The sequence below is a fragment of the Oncorhynchus clarkii genome, chromosome 18, assembly GCF_045791955.1.
Source record: "Oncorhynchus clarkii lewisi isolate Uvic-CL-2024 chromosome 18, UVic_Ocla_1.0, whole genome shotgun sequence".
In the NCBI taxonomy this organism is placed as follows: domain Eukaryota; kingdom Metazoa; phylum Chordata; class Actinopteri; order Salmoniformes; family Salmonidae; genus Oncorhynchus; species Oncorhynchus clarkii.
The window spans coordinates 60,509,007-60,533,209 of record NC_092164.1 but is presented as its reverse complement, the minus strand read 5'-3'; the positions used below and the strand labels follow the sequence as shown (position 1 = coordinate 60,533,209).

The following is a 24,203-nucleotide window of genomic DNA, read 5'->3' as shown; positions in this document are numbered from 1 at the left end:
AGAAGGTATCGAAGGTATTTGGTTAATAAAGAGACAGTTTATAATGCAAACAGGGGGGGGGGGGGGGTCTAATGGTATTGGTTGGTTAATAATGCTACGGTTTATAATGCAAGGGGAGTCTTTAATGGTATTGGTTGGTTAATAATGCTACTGTTTATAATGCAAGGGAAGTCTCTAATGGTACTGGTGGGTTAATAATGCTACGGTTTATAATGCAAGGGGAGTCTAATGGTACTGGTGGGTTAATAATGCTACGGTTTATAATGCAAGGGGAGTCTAATGGTACTGGTGGGTTAATAATGCTACGGTTTATAATGCAAGGGGAGTCTAATGGTACTGGTGGGTTAATAATGCAAGGGGAGTCTCTAATGGTACTGGTGGGTTAATAATGCTACGGTTTATAATGCAAGGGGAGTCTCTAATGGTACTGGTGGGTTAATAATGCTACGGTTTATAATGCAAGGGGAGTCTTTAATGGTACTGGTGGGTTAATAATGCTACGGTTTATAATGCAAGGGGGGTCTCTAATGGTACTGGTGGGTTAATAATGCTACGGTTTATAATGCAAGGGGAGTCTCTAATGGTACTGGTGGGTTAATAATGCTACGGTTTATAATGCAAGGGGAGTCTCTAATGGTACTGGTGGGTTAATAATGCTACGGTTTATAATGCAAGGGGAGTCGCTAATGGTATTGGTGGGTTAATAATGCTACGGTTTATAATGCAAGGGGTGTCTCTAATGGTATTGGTGGGTTAATAATGCTACGGTTTATAATGCAAGCGGGGGGTCTGTAAGCCTCCAATTTCAGAATCCCCATTTTAACTAAATGTCACCTTTGCTTGCACTTCAACTATGAGGGGATCATTACATTACAATGCTGGAGGTAATGTGAGCATTTTCATTTTAATCCCACTATTTACTGTTAATATAAATACAGATTTACAGCATAAAACAAAGATGTTGAGTGAGCAGAGAGAGAAGAACAGAGGGGTATTGAGGGGGGGAGAGAGGGGGCACAGATAGACACAGACACAGAGAGAGAGAACAAGAGAGAGAGAGAGAACAAGAGAGCGAGAGAGAACAAGAGAGCGAGAGAGAACAAGAGAGCGAGAGAGAACAAGAGAGCGAGAGAGAACAAGAGAGCGAGAGAGAATGAGAGAGCGAGAGAGAACGAGGGAGAGGAGAGAGAACAAGAGAGAGAACGAGGGAGAGGAGAGAGAACAAGAGAGAGAACGAGGGAGAGGAGAGAGAACAAGAGAGAGAACGAGGGAGAGGAGAGAAAGAGAACGAGAGAGAGCGAGAGAGAACCTTCTCCTTCTCTATGAGCGAGGGGATGAAGCTGCGTTTGTCCTGGGGCCTGTTGGTCACCGGATGGATCATGACCTCGTTGGTGAAGAAGTCCACTGACGGCTAAAAGAAAAACAGAGTTTATGAGAGTGAAAAGGAGAGAGATATACACTGCTCAAAAAAATAAAGGGAACACTTAAACAACACAATGTAACTTCCAAGTCAATCACACTTCTGTGAAATCAAACTGTCAACTTAGGAAGCTACACTGAATGACAATAAATTTCACATGCTGTTGTGCAAATGGAATAGACAACAGGTGGAAATTATAGGCAATTAGCAAGACACCCCCAATAAAGGAGTGGTTCAGCAGGTGGCGACCACAGACCGCTTCTCAGTTCCTGTGCTTCCTGGCTGATGTTTTGGTCACTTTTGAATGCTGGCGGTGCTTTCACTCTAGTGGTAGCATGAGACGGAGTCTACAACCCACACAAGTGGCTCAGGTAGTGCAGCTCATCCAGGATGGCACATCAATGCGAGCTGTGGCAAGAAAGTTTGCTGTGTCTGTCAGTGTAGTGTCCAGAGCATGGAGGCGCTACCAGGAGACAGGCCAGTACATCAGGAGACGTGGAGGAGGCCGTAGGAGGGCAACAACCCAGCAGCAGGACCGCTACCTCCGCCTTTGTGCAAGGAGGAGCACTGCAAAATGACCTCCAGCAGGCCACAAATGTGCATGTGTCTGCTCAAACGGTCAGAAACAGACTCCATGAGGGTGGTATGAGGGCCCGAAGTCCACAGGTGGGGGTTGTGCTTACAGCCCAACACCGTGCAGGATGTTTGGCATTTGCCAGAGAACACCAAGATTGGCAAATTCGCCACTGGCGCCCTGTGCTCTTCACAGATGAAAGCAGGTTCACACTGAGCACGTGACAGACGTGACAGAGTCTGGAGACGCCGTGGAGAACGTTCTGCTGCCTGCAACATCCTCCAGCATGACCGGTTTGGCGGTGGGTCAGTCATGGTGTGGGGTGGCATTTCTTTGGGGGGCCGCACAGCCCTCCATGTGCTCGCCAGAGGTAGCCTGACTGCCATTAGGTACCGAGATCCTCAGACCCCTTGTGAGACCATATGCTGGTGCGGTTGGCCCTGGGTTCCTCCTAATGCAAGACAATGCTCATGTGGCTGGAGTGTGTCAGCAGTTCCTGCAAGAGGAAGGCATTGATGCTATGGACTGGCCCGCCCGTTCTCCAGACCTGAATCCAATTGAGCACATCCGGGACATCATGTCTCGCTCCATCCACCAACGCCACGTTGCACCACAGACTGTCCAGGAGTTGGCGGATGCTTTAGTCCAGGTCTGGGAGGAGATCCCTCAGGAGACCATCCGCCACCTCATCAGGAGCATGCCCAGGCGTTGTTGGGAAGTCATTCAGGCACATGGAGGCCACACACACTACTGAGCCTCATTTTGACTTGTTTTAAGGACATTACATCAGTTGGATCAGCCTGTAGTGTGGTTTTCCACTTTAATTTTTTGTGTGACTCCAAATCCAGACCTCCATGGGTTGATAAATTTGATTTCCATTGATAATTTTTGTGTGATTTTGTTGTCAGCACATTCAACTATGTAAAGTAAAAAGTATTTAATAAGAATATTTCATTCATTCAGATCTAGGATGTGTTATTTTAGTGTTCCCTTTATTTCTTTGAGCAGTGTATATCACAAGCTGTGGGAAGTTTAATAGACAGCCCAATTGACTGAACTAGAATCATTGGACCACCAAAGGTTCAAGACAGGTAGCAGCTGATGACGACATGACTGACTGACAGCCTGGGATTTTTCTTTATTTTACAGTTCTGGTGTTAAAAGTTAAAAAATATAATTAACATTTGAGTTATTTTGCAAACGCTCTTATACAGAGCGACTTACAGTACTGAGTGCATACATTTTCATATATGTTTGTACAGGTCTCCCGAAGTGCCACGCTCTACCAACAGACACACGGGACCAAGTGACTCATCTGTCGCTTGCTTTGCAGTGATTGGTTTAGTTTACATGCTTCTGTAATCCCACTGGCATTAACACGAGACAGAGAGCTGAGGCATTACATCCATGACACCATCTAGGTTCCAGACACTACAGCAGGGCCTTAACAATTCAGTGTGTGTGTGTGCATGCGTCTAACCCAATTAAAACCTCTTCAGCAAACCCTGCTTATTGCAGTACAGGACAACTCTTCCCTCTCCAGTTGTGGGTGCAAATACTACTTAAATTCTTTAACAGACTCGAGCATTTGCGCCAGTGTGCCTGCAGTGCCAGGTGGACAGGGTTTACAATTGTGGGACACTTGAATTGGTTCCATTGCAACAAGCAAGCTCATTCAGTCACAGCTAAAGTACCTGAAATGTATTCAAATTGTATTTGAACCCATGTCTGCGTTCGAAGGACTTGTTCTAAGTGGTGAAGAGAGCAGGGAGTGCAGACGAGGTTTGGGTTACGTTAGGAACATAAGTGGTTAATGGACTGAGGTCTAGTTTGCCCTCTCTAATGGCGGGTATGCTGTAGTCATTATCTGCTCAGTCATTGAACAGAGCCACCAGCCGCTGACGCGTCAAGTCAAAACTGGGTCATATTCCCTACACACCAAACAGGGGACGGACGAACTGAAACAGGGAGGGAATTTTTTTGCCGTTGCAAAACGTTTTGCTACGTTTGGCCCTGATGAATAGGACCTTGGTGCCGAGCAGACTTGAGAGCAGTCATAACATGACCCGAGTCTTTACCTCGTACTCATTGAAGTTGACGTCGCCGAACTGGCCCTTCTGAAGACGGTGCACCAGGTCCACCTGCTCGTCTGACAGACGGATGTCTGAGGCTGTCGTCTTGTCATGGACCGTACGCCTGGCGGAGATGGAGGGAGGGAGAGAGGGAGGGAGGGAGAGAGGGAGGGAGCGAGGGAGAAAGAGAGAGAAGCCAGGTCAGAAAACAGGTATACACATACAAGAGAGAGAGAGAGAGCTCATCTTCATCCTCTCCTCCTCCTCATCTCACCAGTAGTCTGGGTTCTCCATCTTGTCCAGGAACTCATCCAGCTCGTCTTTGTTCCTGATGGGCTTAAAGATCTTCTTCCCGTCCAGGTTATAGCCGATGTGAGGGTAGTCCTGGTACCACTCCATGGGAATGTTGCCCACCGTGTTACGAATGTCCTGGGAGAGAAAGTAGGGAGACAGAGAGAACCGTGTCAATAACCGTGTCGAAAAACACTTGAGGACTAAATGTTTGTCTTAGCATTAGACAAGCTTGCACAAGGGCTGTTACAGTCCTTCATATCACTTTTCATAGAACCCCTCTGGCCTAGTGGAATACAGAGTGGATATTTGTACTCTGGGAATAGAGTTTTTCTTTACCCTCATGAATAGACCCTCAGGCTGGACTGGCCTGCAAACACTCTCACCCTCATCATCCTTTTCCTCCATTCTATGAATGCTATTGGCTGGATGAGGCCTGGGACGGTAAGGTGGGTGGAGTACAGGGCCTGGCCTGGTGGGTGGAGTACAGAGCCTGGTCTGGTGGGTGGAGTACAGGGCCTGGCCTGGTGGGTGGAGTACAGAGCAGGGCCTGGCCTGGTGGGTGGAGTACAGAGCAGGGCCTGGCCTGGTGGGTGGAGTACAGAGCAGGGCCTGGCCTGGTGGGTGGAGTACAGAGCAGGGCCTGGCCTGGTGGGTGAAGTACAGAGCAGAGCAGGGCCTGGTGGGTGGAGTACAGAGCAGGGCCTGGCCTGGTGGGTGGAGTACAGAGCCTGGTGGGTGGAGTACAGAGCCTGGTGGGTGGAGTACAGAGCCTGGTGGGTGGAGTACAGAGCCTGGTGGGTGGAGTACAGAGCCTGGTGGGTGGAGTACAGAGCCTGGTGGGTGGAGTACAGAGCCTGGTGGGTGGAGTACAGAGCCTGGTGGGTGGAGTACAGAGCCTGGCCTGGTGAGAAATCCAGCAGGTAAAATAACTCAGCTCATTCCACAACCTCATTATACGACGATCGGAGTTATTAAACCAAATGAGTACAGTCTGAAAATAGAGATTCCTTTGTATGAGGAATGACACACACATTACACACCCACACGCTCGCACACCCACACACGCTCGCACACCCACACGCGCTCGCACACACGCGCTCGCACACACACGCTCGCACACACAGCTGAAAGTTCTCAGAAGTAGTGAGCCACTCTTTAATGTGGAGCCTGCACCTGTGAGTGATTTCAATAAAAACACCAGATCCAATTAGAAGGGATTGGGCAGAGGTGGCACGCTTTTTCTCACAGCCAGCTGGGGAGACCCTCCCACACACACACACTGTCCATCCTCAAAGCCCCACTCAACAAACACACACACACACACACACACACAGAGAATGGGCATTGGCACCAACTCTAGCTCCAGGTGACCCTTGAGAGGTTGAGAAGGTTGTGTTGTTGCGACTACAGAAACGTGACAGTCAGGAAGCAGAAACAGAATAAATACTATTGTGATACTTCCTGTCTGGAAACACAATCTAACTGGCTGGTTGTTAATGGGTGACCTCTATAAAAGGTCACCCTGCCTTGCTAAGTCCAGACCTCTAGAGAGCTATCACGCCACCTCTGGAGACAGAACTACATGCTACTGCAAAAACAAAACATGTAGAATGATTCCGTGTGGTGGTTCACTGACTGTATGCCTGACCTTAGCCCTTCACCTAGCCTCGTCTCACACACACACAAAACTCCACACTCAAACATGCACACACATTCTCCATATACACTGCTGCACTTCGTATGGGCTCCCGAGAGGCGCAGCGGTCTAAGGTGATGCATCTCAGTGCTAGAGGCATCACTACAGACCCTGGTTCAATTCCAGGCTGTATCACAACCGGCCGTGATTGGGAGTTCCATAGGGCAGCACACAATTGGCCCAGTGTCGTCCGGGTTAGGGTTTGGCCGGGGTAGGTTGTCATTTTAAATAAGAATTTGTTCCTAACTGACTTGCCTAGTTAAATATAGGTCAAACATTTTTTATATTTTTAAAATGTGTATGCTGGCAGTCTTTGATATGAAATACTGCATTGTTGGGAAAGAGCTTGCAAGTCAGCATTTCACTGTACTGTTTACACCTGCTGTGTCCTGTGCATCTGATAAATATACTTGATATACTGTGTGCACAAAACATTAAGAATACCTGCTCTTCCCATGTCATTCTGTACACTGTACACTATTCAGGTGAAAGATCCCTTATAGATGTCACTTGTTAAACCCACTTCAAATCAGTGTAGATGAAAGGGGAGGAGACACATTAAAGAAGGATCTTTAGGACCTCCCGGTCGCGGCCGGCTGCGACAGAGCCTGGGCGCGAACACAGAGTCTCTGGTGGCACAGCTAGCACTGCGATGCAGTGCCCTAGCCCACTGCGCCACCCGGGAGGCCCGTACGTCTGCTATTTATAGAGTGAAGTGTCTTTGAACAGGGTATGGTAGTAGAGGCCAGGTGCACTGGATCTGTGTCTACAACTGCAACAACGCTGCTGGGTTTGTCACGTGCAACAGCTTCTCAATATTAGGAAGTTGTTCCTAATGTTTTGTATATTCACTGTCTATCTCCCCAACCCTAGCCTGGATCAGTTTCAATATCTATGCCTAACCATAACTTTCAAAACTGCCGGTCGAACATCCACATCTAACTGCATCCCTCACATTGATGTAGCCTGGTTAGCACTTAACCTGAACTTGTAGTACTAAGTTAGTGGACCATTCACAACATGCTAAACTGCACGAGGCCCAGACCCTCCACTGTAAGCTACAGTCAACATGCTAAACTGCACGAGGCCCAGACCCTCCACTTTAAGCTACAGTCAACATTCTAAACTGTACGAGGCCCAGACCCTCCACTTTAAGCTACAGTCAACATTCTAAACTGTACGAGGCCCAGACCCTCCACTTTAAGCTACAGTCAACATTCTAAACTGTACGAGGCCCAGACCCTCCACTTTAAGCTACAGTCAACATGCTAAACTGTACGAGGCCCAGACCCTCCACTTTAAGCTACTAAACTGAGGAGCAGCGAATGAGAGAAGGACCAGTCAGCAAGCCCCAGTCACAGCCCGATGGTCAACTCCAACCAACCCCAGTCCCCCTGGCCTGTGTCACTGTCACCAATGCCTCCCTGCTTCACTGGGGCCTGGAAGACTGGAGGAAAGAGAGAGTGTAACGGGGTCAACGACAGACAAAATGTTCCATTTGACGAGCTCCAGAATCACACAGACGACTTCTGGGCACGAGAGACAGTGTTTCGGTCCGGGGGATCGAGTTTCACCAAAGAGTGGGCTCTCACCTCCTCCAATGCACCGAGAGGAAGCCAGCGAAGCAAATGAGATTCAACAAGATGGGTTAGATTCGTGATTTATGCATCATTGTTTCCGACGTGTTGCCAGAATGTTAACTCCTGTTTTCTTAACCTCAACTTTCAAACACAACCGTTTATTTTACTATGGTAAGGATGACTCCAATACATTGATATAACACTACAGGGACAAAGAAAAACAAACATGACAACCCAATAGGATTCAGCTGGAAATAAGATTTTAAATAGACTTAGAACAAAATGATTTGATCCCGGGGTTGACAAGAGACAAGGAGTCAGTACGCCAACAAGCAACGAGAATCAACAAAAAACACAGAAGAACTGAGATGACACACTCTACCCTCACACAGTCATGTCGCCAAGAACTATTCTTATATTGACCGCCCAGGTTATTAGCTGGCTTGACTCAGCGCTGTTTTTTTTAGCACTTACAAAAGGCTGCCGGTTGTTGCCTGGCTGGCCTGTTAGGACGGGATTTCAGGACTGAGTGTCAGACTGTGCTGATGGGAGTAACTGCTGGACTGGTCACTGCTGGACTGGTCACTGCTGTGGGCCTGAGAGGACTTTGACTGTCACAGCTGGACAGTGTGTGTGTGTATGTATGTATGTATGTACAGTTGAAGTTGGAAGTTTACCCACACTTAAGTTGTAGTCATTAAAACAAATTTTTCAACCATTCCACAAATTTCTTGTTAACAAACTACAGTTTTGGCAAGTCGATTAGGACATCTACTTTGTGCACGACACAAGGAATTTTTCCAACAATTGTTTAGAGACAGATTATTTTACTTATAATTCAATGTGTCACAATTCAAGTGGGTCAGAAATGAAGTTGACTGTGCCTTTAAACAGCTTGGAAAATTCCAGAAAATGATGTCATGGCTTTAGAAGCTTCTGATAGGCTAATTGACATAATTTGAGTCAATTGGAGGTGTACTTGTGGATGTATTTCAAGGCCTACCTTCAAACGCAGTGCCTCTGCTTGACATCATGGGAAAATCAAAAGAAATCAGCCAAGACCTCAGAAAAAAGTTGAAAAAAGCTGGTTCATCCTTGGGAGTAATTTCCAAACGCTAGAAGGTACCACGTTCATCTGTACTCCACCCACCAGGCCAGGCCCTGTACTCCACCCACCAGGCCAGGCCCTGTACTCCACCCACCAGGCCAGGCCCTGTACTCCACCCACCAGGCCAGGCCCTGTACTCCACCCACCATACTTCCAAATGACTTAAGGACAACAAAGTCAAGGTGTTGGAGTGGCCATCACAAAGCCCTGACCTCAATCCTACAGAAAATTTGTGGGCAGAACTGAAAAAGCACATGGAGCAAGGAGGCCTACAAACCTGACTCAGTTACACCAGCTGTCAGGAGTGGGCCAAAATTCACCCAACTTATTGTGGGAAGCTTGTGGAAGGCTACCCGAAACGTTTGACCCAAATTAAACAATTTAAAAGCAATGCTACCAAATACTAATTGAGTGTATGTAAACTTCTGACCCACTGGGAATGTGATGAAAGAAATAAAAGCTGAAATAAATCATTCTCTCTACTATTATTCTGACATTCCACAGTCAGAAAATAAAGTGGTGATCCTACCTGACCTAAGATAGGGAATTCTTACAACAATTTAATGTCAGGAATCGTAAAAAAAAAATTAAAAAAAACTCAGTTTAAATGTATTTGGCTAAGCTTCTGACTTCAACTGTATGTATGTATGTATGCATGTATGTATGTATGCATGCATGCATACACACACTACTTTCAAAACGGTTCACCCGACAGTTGGCACTTTACCTATTCATTGTATCATTTCAAATCCAAAGTGCTGGAGTACGGAGCCAAAACAACAAACGTGTCACTGTCCCAATACTGTTGGAGCTCACTGTATTAAAACTTTACAAATTTCCTCTCAGGTTGATTTATTCTTTACAATGTTTCAGCTAGTGTGTCATAGCCAGCCCAGCCAAACCAGTGTCTTAATGAGACGACAACATCAAAACAGACACCTCAGCGTTCTCACAGATCTTACAAATTGGGTGCAACTTGACACCCCTTGTTTTCAGTAAGACCTGCTCTTAAAGAGGTCCTTCTGACCCCCTTCCAGGGTGTATCCGTGTGTGTGTATGCGCATTTGCGTGACCACCTCCCTCAAGACTAGGGCCACACCATTTCTACCACAACACTGGTTAAGTCACCCAGCCTGATCACTGTACAATCATTACTATTATCAAGTCATCTACCAAACGAGAACAGAGAATGTTTAGCCACCTCAATCCGTAAAAACATGATGCCAACACTTCTCACAGGCCTATGGGGAGAGACACAACATGAGGATGGGTGATGACAACTTGAAATAAGATAGGACCAACGGGCCAATCATAACTGAATCATGACTTCTATGGTACTTGGTTCAGCTCCCAGTAATGGTATAGGGTGCTTCCAGACAAACTGATGCATCCAAAACTCAGCTAAACCAATGGTTTTCAATGACAGCAATATGTCTGAGGAATGCAGCACTACCACCCAGCGGTGTACTTGTTGTATGTGTTTTGGTTTGAAACTTGTCTCAGGAAGCAAAGGAAAATCGTGAACCAAACAAACATCCAACTTAACTCAACCTGGGTTTAGAATAACAACGGCCAACAACTTGAATGGGACAGCATTTCCCATAAGAATAGCATTGTAGGCGTGCCTTCATCCACAGCGCCGATTATGCAGACCATGATGCCAGGCCGCCAGGGCTCATGGGTGACATGGTGAGACAAAGCCTGCCATAGACAGGCCAACAGACTCTACTAGGTAGAGGTTGACCGATTAATCGGAATGGCCGATTAATTAGGGCCGATTTAAATTTTTCATAACAAATCGGAAAACGTTATTTTTGGAAGCCGATTTTGCCGATTTAAATATATATTTCTTTACAACTTTATTTAACGAGGCAAGTCAGTTAAGAACTCATTCTTACTTTCAATGACGGCCTAGGAAAGGTGGGTTAACTGCCTTTGTCAGGGGCAGAACGACAGATTTTTACCTTGTCAGCTCGGGGATTCAATCTTGCAACCTTACGGTTAACTAGTCCAACGCTCTAACCACCTGCCTCACGAGGAGCCTGCCTGTTACGCGTTAAACTTATCTTATAAAAAACAATAAATCAATCATAATCACTAGTTATAACCACACATGGTTGATGTTACTAGTTTATCTAGCGTGTCCTGCATTGCATATAATCGATGCGGTGCGCATTCGCGAAAAAGAACTGTCTTTGCTCCAACGTGTACCTAACCATAAACATCAATGCCTTTCTTAAAATCAATACACAGAAGTATACATTTTTAAACCTGCATATTTAGCTAGAAGAAAGGTTAGCAGGGAATATTAACCAGGTGAAATTGTGCCACTTCTCTCGCGTTCATTGCATGCAGAGTCAGGGTATATGCAACAGTTTGGGCCGCCTGGCTCATTGCGAACTAATTTGCCAGAATTTTACGTAATTATGACATAACATTGAAGGTTGTGCAATGTAACAGCAATATTTAGACTTAGGGATGCCACCCGTTAGATAAAATACGGAACGGTTCCGTATTTCACTGAAATAATAAACATTTTGTTTTCGAAATGATCGTTTCCAGATTCGACCATATTAATGACCAAAGGCTTGTATTTCTGTGTGTTATTATGTTATAATTAAGTCTATGATTTGATAGAGCAGTCTGACTGAGCGGTGGTAGGCACCAGCAGGCTCATATTTCTGTGTGTTATGTTATAATTAAGTCTATGATTTGATAGAGCAGTCTGACTGAGCGATGGTAGGCAGCAGCAGGCTCATATTTCTGTGTGTTATTATGTTATAATTAAGTCTATGATTTGATAGAGCAGTCTGACTGAGCGGTGGTAGGCACCAGCAGGCTCGTAAGCATTCATTCAAAACAGCACTTTCGTGCGTTTTGCCAGCAGCTCTTCGCAATGCTTCAAGCATTGAGCTGTTTATGACTTCAAGCCTATCAACTCCCGAGATTAGTCTGGTGTAATCGATGTGAAATGGCTAGCAAGTTAGTGGGGTGCGTGCTAATAGCGTTTCAAACGTCACTCGCTCTGAGACTTGGAGTAGTTGTTCCCCTTGCTCTGCATGGGTAACGCTGCTTCGAGGGTGGCTGTTGTCGATGTGTTCCTGATTCGAGTCCAGGTAGGAGCGAGGAGAGGGACGGAAGCTATACTGTTACACTGGCAATACTAAAGTGCCTATAAGAACATCCAATAGTCAAAGTTTAATGAAATACAAATGGTATAGAGAGAAAGAGTCCTATGATTCCTATAATAACTACAACTAAAACTTCTTACCTGGGAATATTGAAGACTCATGTTAAAAAGGAACCACCAGCTTTCATATGTTCTCATTTTCAGAGCAAGGAACTTAAACGTTAGCTTTCTTACATGGCACATATTGCACTTTTACTTTCTTCTTCAACACTTAGTTTTTGCATTATTTAAACCAAATTGAACATGTTTCATTATTTATTTGAGGCTAAATTGATTTTATTGATGTATTATATTAAGTTAAAATAAGTGTTCATTCAGTATTGTTGTAATTGTCATTATTAAAAATAAATACAATTTTAAAAATTTGGCCGATTAATCGGTATCGGCTTTTTTTGGTCCTTTTTTTCTCTCTGTATCGGCGTTGAAAAATCATAATCGTCGACCTCTACTACTAGGTCCCAAAACCTCAACCATCACATAAAGAGAAAGAGAAAAGGAAGAGAGAAATAAAGATAAAGAGGGAAAGGGAAAAGAGACTGAAACAAAGAAAGAGAAGACACTGAAAGAGGGAGAGAATTAAAGAGAAAGAAATGATAATCATTCAATACACCGAGTCCCCTAATCTGTTCCCCCCAGCCTGCAGCTTTAATTAGGGCCCCCAGCCTGCAGCTTTGGTTAGGGCCCCGAGCCTGCAGCTTTGGTTAGGGCCCCCAGCCTGCAGCTTTGGAGGGGTAAACTGGTGCTGCTGTCAGAGAGAAGACCAGCTGCGGTTGGTGGAGGAAAATCCAGGTCTGTCTCTCTCTCTCTCTCTCTCTCCATAACGAAGGAGGGAGCGAGTTTCACTTTTTCCACTCCTTTGTGCTGCTGACCTCTTCCTCCTCACAGTGGCTGGAATTCCTTGGCTGCAGGAATAACAGGGGGATTGCAGCATGCAATGTGGGTAAGAGCATGACTTCCTCCTTCATTACAAATAGAAAGATATGCCTTCAGGTATTTTTTGATGGTCAAGGCACCTAAGATAATTAATCTTCCCTCACTGTTGCTTGTTATCCCAGTGGTGACATAGTGTAGCGCAGTCAGTGTGCATTTGAAGGTCACTGATTGACAGTGCTCTACAGATCAACACAAATGTGGACACAGAATGGCCAAAAAGCAATTGAAAGTGAAAGCTGGAAGGCAAAGCAAAATCACTATACAGTCCACCAATATTGGAATAGTCTAATATGACCCATTTCAGGAAGCTAGGCATATGTCACTACTTCACAGGAGAGGCATTTGGGAAAAAAAATGTTTTAATCAAAATGGCAGAAATGTCTTCTGGGACATGCACACTTTGCACTTGTATTCCATCTGTAAATACAAATGATATGTTGAATTACGAGCCTAGTTGGTTTAGCCACAGAAAAAGACAGGAACCTAGCCATGATTGAGATAATGGCTGGGAATGCCGGGAGAGGAGTTTCGATTAGACTGCCATGTAGCATGCTTCTGTCTATCATGTGAGCTGCTCAGTACGTGTTGATAGTCCATTCTACTGCAGCGTTTTTTTAAAGATATAACGTTAGCCATTGAGAACTACTAAAGCTACTTTTCTCAAAAACATGAATGCTCTGAATTTAGCAGGTGCTATCAACAGATCAGTTGGAAAAGTTGTGATGGGCTGCTTTCTCCACACCCCACGGTCAGTGTGAACTGGAGTGACTTGACAACACTGGCCCAACAAGATGCAGCTACAAACAACGCAGTGTTAAATGGTTCCAGTCTGCCGTGAAGCGTTCATCCATGAAAACGGGTAAGAGGCTAGCTACATTTTCAGATAGTAAAAGTTTCTAATTTTGTCAGAAAGTTGTTTTCATGGCAAGTTAAAGCGTAGCTAGCGAACGTTAGCTTTCTGGCTTGCTAACTAAGGTTACATGTATGAGCTATGTTGTGATATGATTTGAATCAGACAGCCATTTGCATTGCTAGTTATAGCCTAATGTTCACTAGATAACATTGAATGTAGGTGCTTATTTTTAGATAGCTGCAGTACGAATCTGCAGGTATGACAATGTTTGTATTGGTAGTAGTAGGAGTTGGGATTATTCTGGTTCATTGTTTAGCAAGATAGCTACATGTCTAAACAAGAGACTCCACTTCCCCGGATGATTACATCAAGTTAGCGAGGTGTGTCTGGAGGTGATTACAGCCATCTATTGTATGTCATGAACATGAATGTCTAGAGACAATAGTGACCCATCCATTTAGCTAGATGTGGCTAGAGGTTGTCTAGAGACAATAGTGACCCATCCATTTAGCTAGATGTGGCTAGGGGTTGTCAGAGACAATAGTGATGTGGCTAGGGGTTGATTATGACATTTATTTCACATAACCCATCAATTTAAAAACAATTGTCTGGGTAAGCATCATCTAATAATAATAAAATATTTATCTGAACACGTTCAATTTTTGATATTGCTACCATCAGTGGTGTAAAGTACTTAAGTAGTACTTGAAAGTATTTTTTACTTAAGTAGTATTTTTGGGGTATCTGTACTTACCTATTTATATATTTTTGACTACTTTTACTTCACAATATTCCTTAAGAAAATATTTTACTTTTTACTCCATATACTTTCCTTAACACCCAAAAGTACTCGTTAAATTTTGAATGATTAGCAAATTCACACACGTATCAATCGACCATCCCTGGTCATCTCTACTGCCTCCGATCTGCCAGGCTCACTAAACACACATGCTTCGTTTGTAAATTACGTCTGAGTGTTGGAGTGCGTCAAATCAAAAGTCCCTGGCTTTCCGTAAATACAAATATGGTTTGCTTAATATAAAGGAATTTGAACCAGGAACCAGGTCCGCGACGGGGCTGGTTTTCTTTTTGTAATCCGTGATTGACAGTAGACCCTGCCACATACCTCACCATTCCCTAGCATACTACTCGCCAATGTCCAGTCTCTTGACAACAAGGTTGATGAAATCTGAGCAAGGGTAGCATTCCAGAGAGACATCAGAGACTAACGTTCTTTGCTTCACGGAAACATGGCCTGAGCGAGGGAGCTTCCTGTTTGAGTCTCTGTCAATAGGCAGGGAGCAACAAAATGGAGTCGTGGTCAGCTTTTCCGAAAGGAGGGTGGGCCTTATATGCGTCGCGGAAGTTAGAATAACAATGATCCAGGGTTTTTACCAGCCCTGGTAGCACAATTGATATACAGATAGAACTTAGGGAGTCTTGTTTTCAGATTAGCCTTGTTAAAATCCCCAGCTACAATGAATGCAGCCTCAGGATATGTGGTTTCCAGTTTACATACAGTCAAATAAAATTAGTTCAGGGCCATCGATGTGTCTGCTTTGGGGGGAATATATACGGCTGTGATTATAATCGAAGAGAATTCTCTTGGTAGATAATGCGGTCGACATTTGATTGTGAGGAATTCTAAGTCAGGTGAACAGAAGGACATGAGTTCCTGTATGTTGTTATGATCACACCGCGTCTCGTTAATCATAAGGCATATCCCTCCGCCCCTCTAGTGTGTGTTTACCAGAGATGGTAATGTGAACAACGACATGACCTGCACCAAAGTCAGATTAGGATATAGGCCAAGGACTAGATACAGTGTATTTTTATTATAGACTACTACTTTTACCACTTTGTCTTGAAACCTTTGGTTGTTTACTACACTCTGTTCACTCTGTTTAGCACAAGGCCTCACATGTGAATCCTTAAAGAGATGGGTGGGGCTTAAGAGGGTGTGAACTACACGGAATGGGTGTAGACAAAGAGCTCTTTAGTAGGTATACCAAAACATTCAAGGGGGCAATAATTACTTTCGCATTGTTCCTCACCTGCAGTGTATGATATACCATCTATAGCTCAGGGTCTCTACTTTTATACAATGTAAAAAATAATATTTCAAATTTTGCTACATAGGACCGAATCCAGTAGGTGGGTCACAAATAGAAAAGGTGGGCACATAGAGCTACCATTTTATAAGGGGTGTGGATGGAACAGGGGCCTAGGGAGTTCTTAGAAAAATTAGAAATGGGGCATCTGAACAAACAGAATACAAAGTATGAGGACCAACATGATGGGACAATTTATATAACAGTACCCAGACTTCCTCCCAGTCTGTCTTGCTGATAAACAAGAACACATTTGGTTTGTATCCCTTTTGACGACTTAATGAGGGCTCATTACCAAAAACAAAAAGATGACAACTTATACTGAACAAAAATATAAAATGCAACATGAAACAATTTCAACTGTGTTACTGAGTTACATTTCATATAAGGAAATCAGTCAATTGAAAAAATTTCAACTGTGTTACTGAGTTACATTTCATATAAGGAAATCAGTCAATTGAAAAAATTTCAACTGTGTTACTGAGTTACATTTCATATAAGGAAATCAGTCAATTGAAATAAATTCATTAGGCCCTCATCCATGGATTTCACATGACTGGGCAGGGGCGCAGCCATGGGTGGGCATAGGCCCACCCACTGGGGCCCAGCCAATCAGAATGGGTTTCCTCCACAAAGGGGCTTTATTACAGACATGAAACTGAGGAGTATTTCTCAGCTGTCCGGGGGACTGGTCTCAGACAATCCTGCAGGTGAAGAAGCCAGACATGGAGGTCCTGGGCTGGTTACATGTGGTCTGCGGTTGTGATGCTGGTTGGACATACTGCCAAATTCCCTAAAATGTCATTGGTGGCAGCTTATGGTAGACAAATGAACATGCAATTCTCTGTCAACAGTTCTGGTGGACATTCCTGCAGTCAGCATGCCAATTGCATGCTCCGTCAACTTGAGACATCTGTGGAATTGTGTTGTGTGACCAAACTGCACATTTTAGAGTGGCCTTTTATTGTCCCTAGCACAAGGTGCAGCTGTGTAATGATCAGCTTCTTGATATGCCACACCTGCCAAGTGGATAGATTATCTTGGCAAAGGAGAAATGCTCACTAACAGGGATGGAAACAAATGTTTGCACATAATTTGAGAAAAATGTTTTTTGTGCATATGAAACATTTCTGGGATCTTTTATTTCAGCTCATGAAACATGTTGCGTTTATATTGTTGTTCAGTATAGATTAACACTAGAGAATCAAATCACATTTTATTGGTCACCGAATACAACAGGTGTAGACGAACATAAAATGCTTACTTACATGCCCCTTCCCTATAACGCAGAGTTAAAATGTCAATCATATTTGCTAAGGAGAGTGGGTGTGGGGTGATTGATTTAGGATTTACAGTAGGAGAAGATGCGTGTGTCTGATTTAGACACTAGAGAAGCAGAGTGTGTGTGTGTGTGATTTAGATTACACCAGATGACGAGGAGACTTTTCTGTGCATTCTTGACTAAATCCCAGGGTTCCTTTCCTCTAGTCAGACAGAAATGACATCACTAATGTACCCATTATTCCACTAGGCAGAGGGAGAAAAAAACTCCATATTGCTCACTCACAACCACTTATTTAAATGGACTATAACCTGAGTATGTCTAGACAGAGGGGGAAGCAGACTGGCTCACTGCTACCAAATGCTTCAAAGTGCTCCAATGAGCCTCTCTTCACGCCTACTAGTGCTTTCCAGAGTGAGCACAGCTCCAAGCCAGAGTGAAGCTGAAGGGCCCTTTGAAAAACAAAAACAGCTATAGCAACTTTTACATATACTGAACAAAAGCATAACTGCAACAATTTAAGTTTTTACCGAGTTACAGTTCATATAAGGAAATCCGTCAATTGAAATAAATTCATTAGGACCTAATCTATGGATTTCACATGACAGGGAATACAGATATGTATCTGTTGGTCACAGATACATTTTAAAAAATTTAAGTATGGGTGTGGATCAGAAAACCAGTCAGTATCTGGTGTGACCACCATTTGCCTCATGCAGCGTGACATCTCCTTAGCATAGAGCTGATCAGGCTGTTTATTTTGGCTTGTGGAATGTTGTCCCACTCTTCAATGGCTGTGTGAAGTTGCTGGATTTAGGCGGGAAATGGAACACGCAGTCGATCCAAAGCATGCCAAACACGCTCAATGGGTGACATGTCTGGTGAGTATGCAGGCCATGGAAGAACTGGGCCATTTTTCAGCTTCCAGGAATTGTGTACATATCCTTGCGAGATGGGGCAGTGCAGTATTATGCTGAAACATGAGGCGATGGCGGCAGATGAATGGCAGGAAAATGGGCCAGGATCTCATCACGGTATCTGAAATCGAAATTGCTGTCAATAAAATGCAATTGTGTTCATTGCCCGTAGCTTATGCCTGCCCATTCAATAACCCCATCACCACCGTACTCTGTTCACAATGTTGACATCAGTAAACCACTTGCCCACATGACACCACACACGTGGTCTGCGGTTACAAGTCTGGTTGGACGCACTGCCAAATTCTCTAAAACAACTTTTGGAGGCGGCTTGTGGAAAATAAATGAACATTCAATTCTCTGGTGGACATTCCTGCAGTCAGCATGCCAATTGCACGCTCTCTCAAAACTTAAGACCGCTGTAGCATTCTGTTGTGTGACAAAACTGCACATTTTAGAGTGGCCTTTTATTGTCCCCAGCACAAGGTGCACCTGTGTAATGATCATGATGTTTAAATCAGCTTCTTGATATGCCACACCAGTCAGGTGGATGGATTATCTTGGCAAAGGAGAAATGCTCACTAACAGGGAGGTAAACACATTTGTGCACAACATTTTAGAGAAATAACATTTTTGTGCATATGTAAAATTTCTGGGATTTTTTTATTTCAGCTCATGAAAACACGGGACCAACACTACACGTTGTGTGTATATTTTTGTTCAGTGTAGTTTATAGTGTTATCACAATCAAAAGCATCAACCTTCTGGCTAGTAGAGCAGATACAGACTAGTAGACCAACGTGATTATCTGTTCTATCGTGTAAACAATTACATTTAACTGTATTGATCCTTAGTGGGAACTGAAGTGGTCAGTGGTGCCATCCTGAATCAGACAGAGGTGAATTTGATGTCTGTCAGAGGGGGTCATGACCTTTAGGCTCTCATTTATCTCTGCGATGGTAAGACACTCTACACACACACACGTACGTACATTGTAATATTGTTGTATGGTGGGTGGTATTATACATTTTGTATTGTAGATATGTTGTGGTGTAATACATGTTATATGATGTACTGTTTTCTTTTTGTTTTATGTGTAATCTAAGTGCCTTCATGTGTTAGGGCCCCAGGAAGAGTAACTTCTGCCTTGGCCGCAGCTAATGGCGAACCCTAATAAATACAAAAATACTAGCCTATTACTCTCACCTTCCCTGGTTCTCTCTCTGCGATGGAAAGACACTAGCTTATCACTCGTCTGAAAGAAGGAATGACAATCTAAGGTCACAGGGATGGGTGATGTCTCAGTCCAGTCAGTCCACTGTGTGTCATAGGGAATGAATCAGCCCCGTACCCAATGACTCAGTGGAACCAGCAAATCATCAACACATGTATGTGACTGTCCGTTAGAAATATCTCAGTCTGAAGACTCAGTCAACATTACTGTTCAGTCTAGCTCGGGTTGCACAATTCTGGCTAGAGGTTTCCTGATTTCACACTGAATCCCCCCTGATTCCAGGAATCCTAAGGCCAGGATTTCATGAAAATCTTGTAATTTTGGAATAAATGTTGAACTCTACCTCTAGCCTACATACTATGTCTAGTGAAGAACAAAGGTCTATGTCTATCAATGAGACGGAGGTCAGAGGGATAGTGTTTCTGTCTGCAACAGAGCCACATCACTAGACAGAAGAAAATTCCCTTTACCGTATGACCCGAAACCAACAAACCTCTTTAGCTACCCTCCTCTCCCTCCCTCGCCAGGCTCCTGTCACTTGGGACCACTAGTCTGGAAGTTGTTTTTGGACCATGAGCCACATTCCTGGAACACGTGCAGCATTCCCAGCTCTTCGGCAAGGCTAAATCCTGGAAGCTGAATTTTTTTGGTTGAGAATTCTCGAAAATAGCTTCCCTAAAAATAAAGTGACTGGACTGTAGGTAACTGAGACAAACTGGTGAACAAACTCTGGATGGGCACAATAGTTCCCGCTTGACATCACTTCTTCCCAACAACTCCCCCAAGTAAAAGTCCATTTCTCCTTTTGGATCCTGTAGGCTGTAGCCAGACCTGCTGAGTATAGCAGAGTAGAGGAGCCTGGATTTTAGACGAGTGGCTCTGCCTATGAGAGATGCTTCTGCTGGTCCCTAGAGAAAAGTCTAAGGATTCTCCCGGGGGTGTCCCATTCCCTCCCATCTCTCCACCCCTTCCCAAGTCTCTCCCCTAAGAGGATGTAGTTGTGTAGCCGAAGCAGGTTTACGCTTTGCTCTGCTCCAAGACGTTCCCTCTGCCATTGTCACAGCCCTCTGGACCGCTGTCTGTCCGTCGCAGTCAGAAACACGTCTGAACATGGCCGCCCACTGCTACTTCACTGTAACAGGTCTGTTTGATTTCTCTCTCCACTAAGTGATTTCAGACCCGCCTCAAAGTCATTGTGCAACCCAGTGACACTGCCCAGATTACTTATTCGCAATAAAAACAACACTCAGCAAGTGGATCCATTGGTTCCCCAAGTTTAGGACATTTTTTAAAAACCTTTATTTCAACAGGGATGTCAGAGACTAAAGTCGGTCTATTTTGCAAGCGAGCCCTGCACAATACAAAAACGAACATCAATTGGCAAGTATAGATAAATATACCATCCTCTCAATTAAAAAAATGGTCCTGCAGCTGAATTTAGTTGATGATCCATTAGTCTAGGGGATCCATTCATAAAACATTAAATTGACGAAACTTCGTTCTGGTTCAGCGAACAAATTGTTATGCCGACTTTAACTACCATGGAACTCAACTGATCCTGCAGACAGTTTCTCAAGTCCAACCCACTGGTCAGTGTTTCTGCACTAGAAAAAAGTTCTGGACCAATTGGCGTCGTGGTTCTGGACCAACTGGCGTCGTGGTTCTGGACCAACTGGCGTCGTGGTTCTGGACCAACTGACGTCGTGGTTCTGGACCAACTGGCGTCGTGGTTCTGGACCAACTGACGTCGTGGTTCTGGACCAACTGACGTCATGGTTCCCCAATAACGACAGGGGCACTTCATGATAACCGAGATAATTTAGTTCTCAGAACATCCATCTTTTCCCCCATGTAAAACTAAGCTGCTTTCCTGATTTAACACGTAAAAAAAGAAAAAAGAAGGGACAGATAGGGTGGAGGGGGCCCATATGAAAGACAACAGGAATCAGGACCAGACCCCTAGCCAGCTAATGCTTTCACCAGCTGACGAGAGGGTGGATGTGCCGGTTTGTGTTGCAGGTTTTGTGGTCCGGGTTCCCTGGGCCCTGCACAACCACAGAAGTCTATTAGCAAAGTGTGTTTGATATTTCAGACGTTTATGTCGGTCTCTGAGGCTGAGGAGAACAAGACCCTCCGGGGAACAGAGGAGAACAGACCCTCCGGGGAACAGACAGAGCTGCTGTCTTACTGGTTGTCAAGTGACAGACAGTTACTATAGAAGACAGACAGCCATAGAGAAAAGCAAGTCAACAGCATTAAATCATATCCACATTATCCTACTAAGACATTAGTGGTGTTTTTTTTTTTAAAGACAAAAAGCAATAATTTAGAAGAAACTACTAGTCTAGTACTGTAGGAATGTTACATTAAGCCCTAAACCTGTAAAAATCAGTGAGGCAATCTTTTTGTGAGCAATTACCCTGAAAACATTTATAAAGTATTAATAAACAAACGCTCACTAAAGATTAGGGACAGCAAAAATACATTAATGATTAGTAAATGGTTCATAAACATGGGAATGATGATTAATAAATGATGAAAACAATTTATAAATGTCATATAAAATGGTATATTAAGGACTCTTAAAATAAAAAGTTTTCCTTGCCCCCCCCCCCATCTCCAACTGATCAAACAATAATGAAAGTCCCCGCTCCGCAATGCTACGCTGGCCTGATGTAAAACCAACCACACATTTCTGCTCATTTTCTTTTCAATGACAGACAACTTTATTAGATGGGGAGGATTTGTTTATTCAAAGCCACTGTTTCAAATGGTCACAAATGTCCCCTTTTATTTGTGTTTTAACTGGAAAGTCATTAAAAAAAAAAAAGTTTTAAAAAAGGGACATCATCGCATGCATTCCTCTTTAGTCTTCCGATCACGCTTCTGTGGCCTTCTGATGAGAACCATGACCATCCGTCTCCACCTCGACTGCACCCGTGACCATGTTATCCAAGCATTCAGGATTAACCGGAATGACCTTGAATATGGTCTCTATGCATTTTTAGTCTCCTGATCTGCCTGTGCGTTCTGTCATTAATATGCTTTTGCTTCTTAAACAACCAAAGATTTGAGGTTGCCATGACCATGACACATTTAAACTTGTATTGCCTATTGTGAATAACAGCCAGTAGGCTAGGCTGCACAGTCACATGCAACAGTTTTCTCTGACTGCAGTGTCTGTAATATAAAGAAAGCCCTGTATGAGCAAATTTAAGTTGGGATTGGATGGATTAGAGCGTAACTAGTGAGGGGGTTTGAACTTTGAAAAATTGCTCCGCTTGCTTGGAGCGGTTGGCCATCTTGTTCACACAAAAAAAACGAGTTAAATGAAATGAACTACATTTGATGATTTATTGGGGCAAATTATATTGTATAAGCAATATGAGAGTACAGAGCTTTAAAGTTTGCAAAGTGTTAGAAAACTTAAAGTCCTGACATTTTCAGATATGATTTATAATTGTGTCTGCGGCCTCCATGTTTTTTTCCCCTTCCCAGTTGCTGAAATGGGCCTAATTATACGGGCACTGCCAGGCTGGTTGGTTTGGGCAGGTTCCTCTTTGGTCAGTTCAATTGACGTCACACATACAGTAGCCATCTATGGAAATGCATTGAAGCTGAAGATGATGTACATTCATGGTTACTTGGTTTAGCTACTCGGAGATATGGCTGGTTTTCTGCCTGGACGCAGATTGAGCCTAGTCTTGGCCTGAAAAGCAAATGGAAAAGCTCCATTAAAAAGTTCACTTAAAAATGGGTAGCAGTTGGAGCCTGGCTACTTTAGATGGACGCTTTCTGAAACCCATTCTTCAGCGTATAGCTAGATCTAGTCACTGGGAACAGGCATGTGCAGACACAGCAGCCTGCCTCAGCCTCCTCCTCCCTCCACAAATGTAGGTTTGCATTTCCCTCTAATGGGATCATTTATAATCCCAGTAATCTCTACTAAAGGAATCTAACCACCCCTACACTTTCCACTCAGCCCATCCAGAACAGGAGGATGCGCCTGCTGAAAGAACATGTGCAAACGCGTGTTACTGTGTGTGTGTATTGCTGGTGTGTAAGATGTGGCTGTGTGTATTATAATGTGTGTGGAGTGCGCCTGTGCGATGTGTGTTATAGAGTGCGAGAGTGTGTGTTGCATGTGAGTGAGTGAGCGAGCGAGCGAGCGAGCGTGTGTGTGGCTTCTGTGAGTGGCAGCAGCACGCAGCCCATTAGAGTTGTCGCTTACAGCCACCACTAACAGCCTCTGGAAAAATGAAACTGGAAAATGACCATGGAATAATATCCAAAACCCAAGAAGTATGCATGAATAATACGTGAAAATCAACACGGGCCTAGAACACTCCAGGGGGAAAAGATTCACATTACTACTACTTCAGGTCCATTTAAGGGTCTGTTGCTTGCAGCAAGCAAGATCCTTCTGGTAAGAGATATGCTGCTGCAGTTTAGACAGAAGAACAGTGATGCTACCTACATGCATCACTGAAATATGAAAACCTCCACCATAGTTCATATCAACGACTGAGACGTTCAGCTGTGCTTTGAGAGTTAGTTTCAATTTACTCTTTGAGATCTCCACAATATATTTTGCAGAGGAAAATTAATGAATTTTGACTTTGGGTCCCTGAAAAGGCGCTATAAAAATGTGTTACACTTATTAGCCTGATCTTAATTGAATAAATGTAATTCCTCAGTATGATATCTCATAAATACATGTTAACTAAATAAAGCCAACCTAAGGTTAAAAAGATACACTCTTGATCATTAAACTGTAACAGGGTAGAGTGATCCATGGGTGACTGGACAGAACACATCAAGACGATTAGGTCCAAATGTGGTCCCCTCTTCTCCAGCTCTCCATCTCTCATTATTACTAGACCTTTGGACCAACAGAATTGAGCAGAATTGCTCTGGTTCCCTTGTATTTCCAGCCTGT

The 24,203-nt window shown here is 43.9% G+C and overlaps 1 protein-coding gene across 4 annotated transcripts in view; it reads right to left on the bottom strand.

The window, feature by feature from the left end:
• The window catches only part of LOC139373806 (ribosome biogenesis protein bop1-like), an 88,696-nt gene that overhangs the window by 17,745 nt on the left and 46,748 nt on the right, over positions 1-24,203 (bottom strand). For all 4 annotated transcript variants that reach the window (XM_071114821.1, XM_071114822.1, XM_071114820.1 and 1 more), the window contains 3 exons: positions 4,341-4,495; positions 4,073-4,190; positions 1,310-1,411 (listed from right to left, as the gene is read on the bottom strand). In XM_071114821.1, coding sequence (XP_070970922.1) covers positions 1,310-1,411; positions 4,073-4,190; positions 4,341-4,495 — 375 coding nt within the window. The remainder of the gene's footprint in view (positions 1-1,309; positions 1,412-4,072; positions 4,191-4,340; positions 4,496-24,203) is intronic.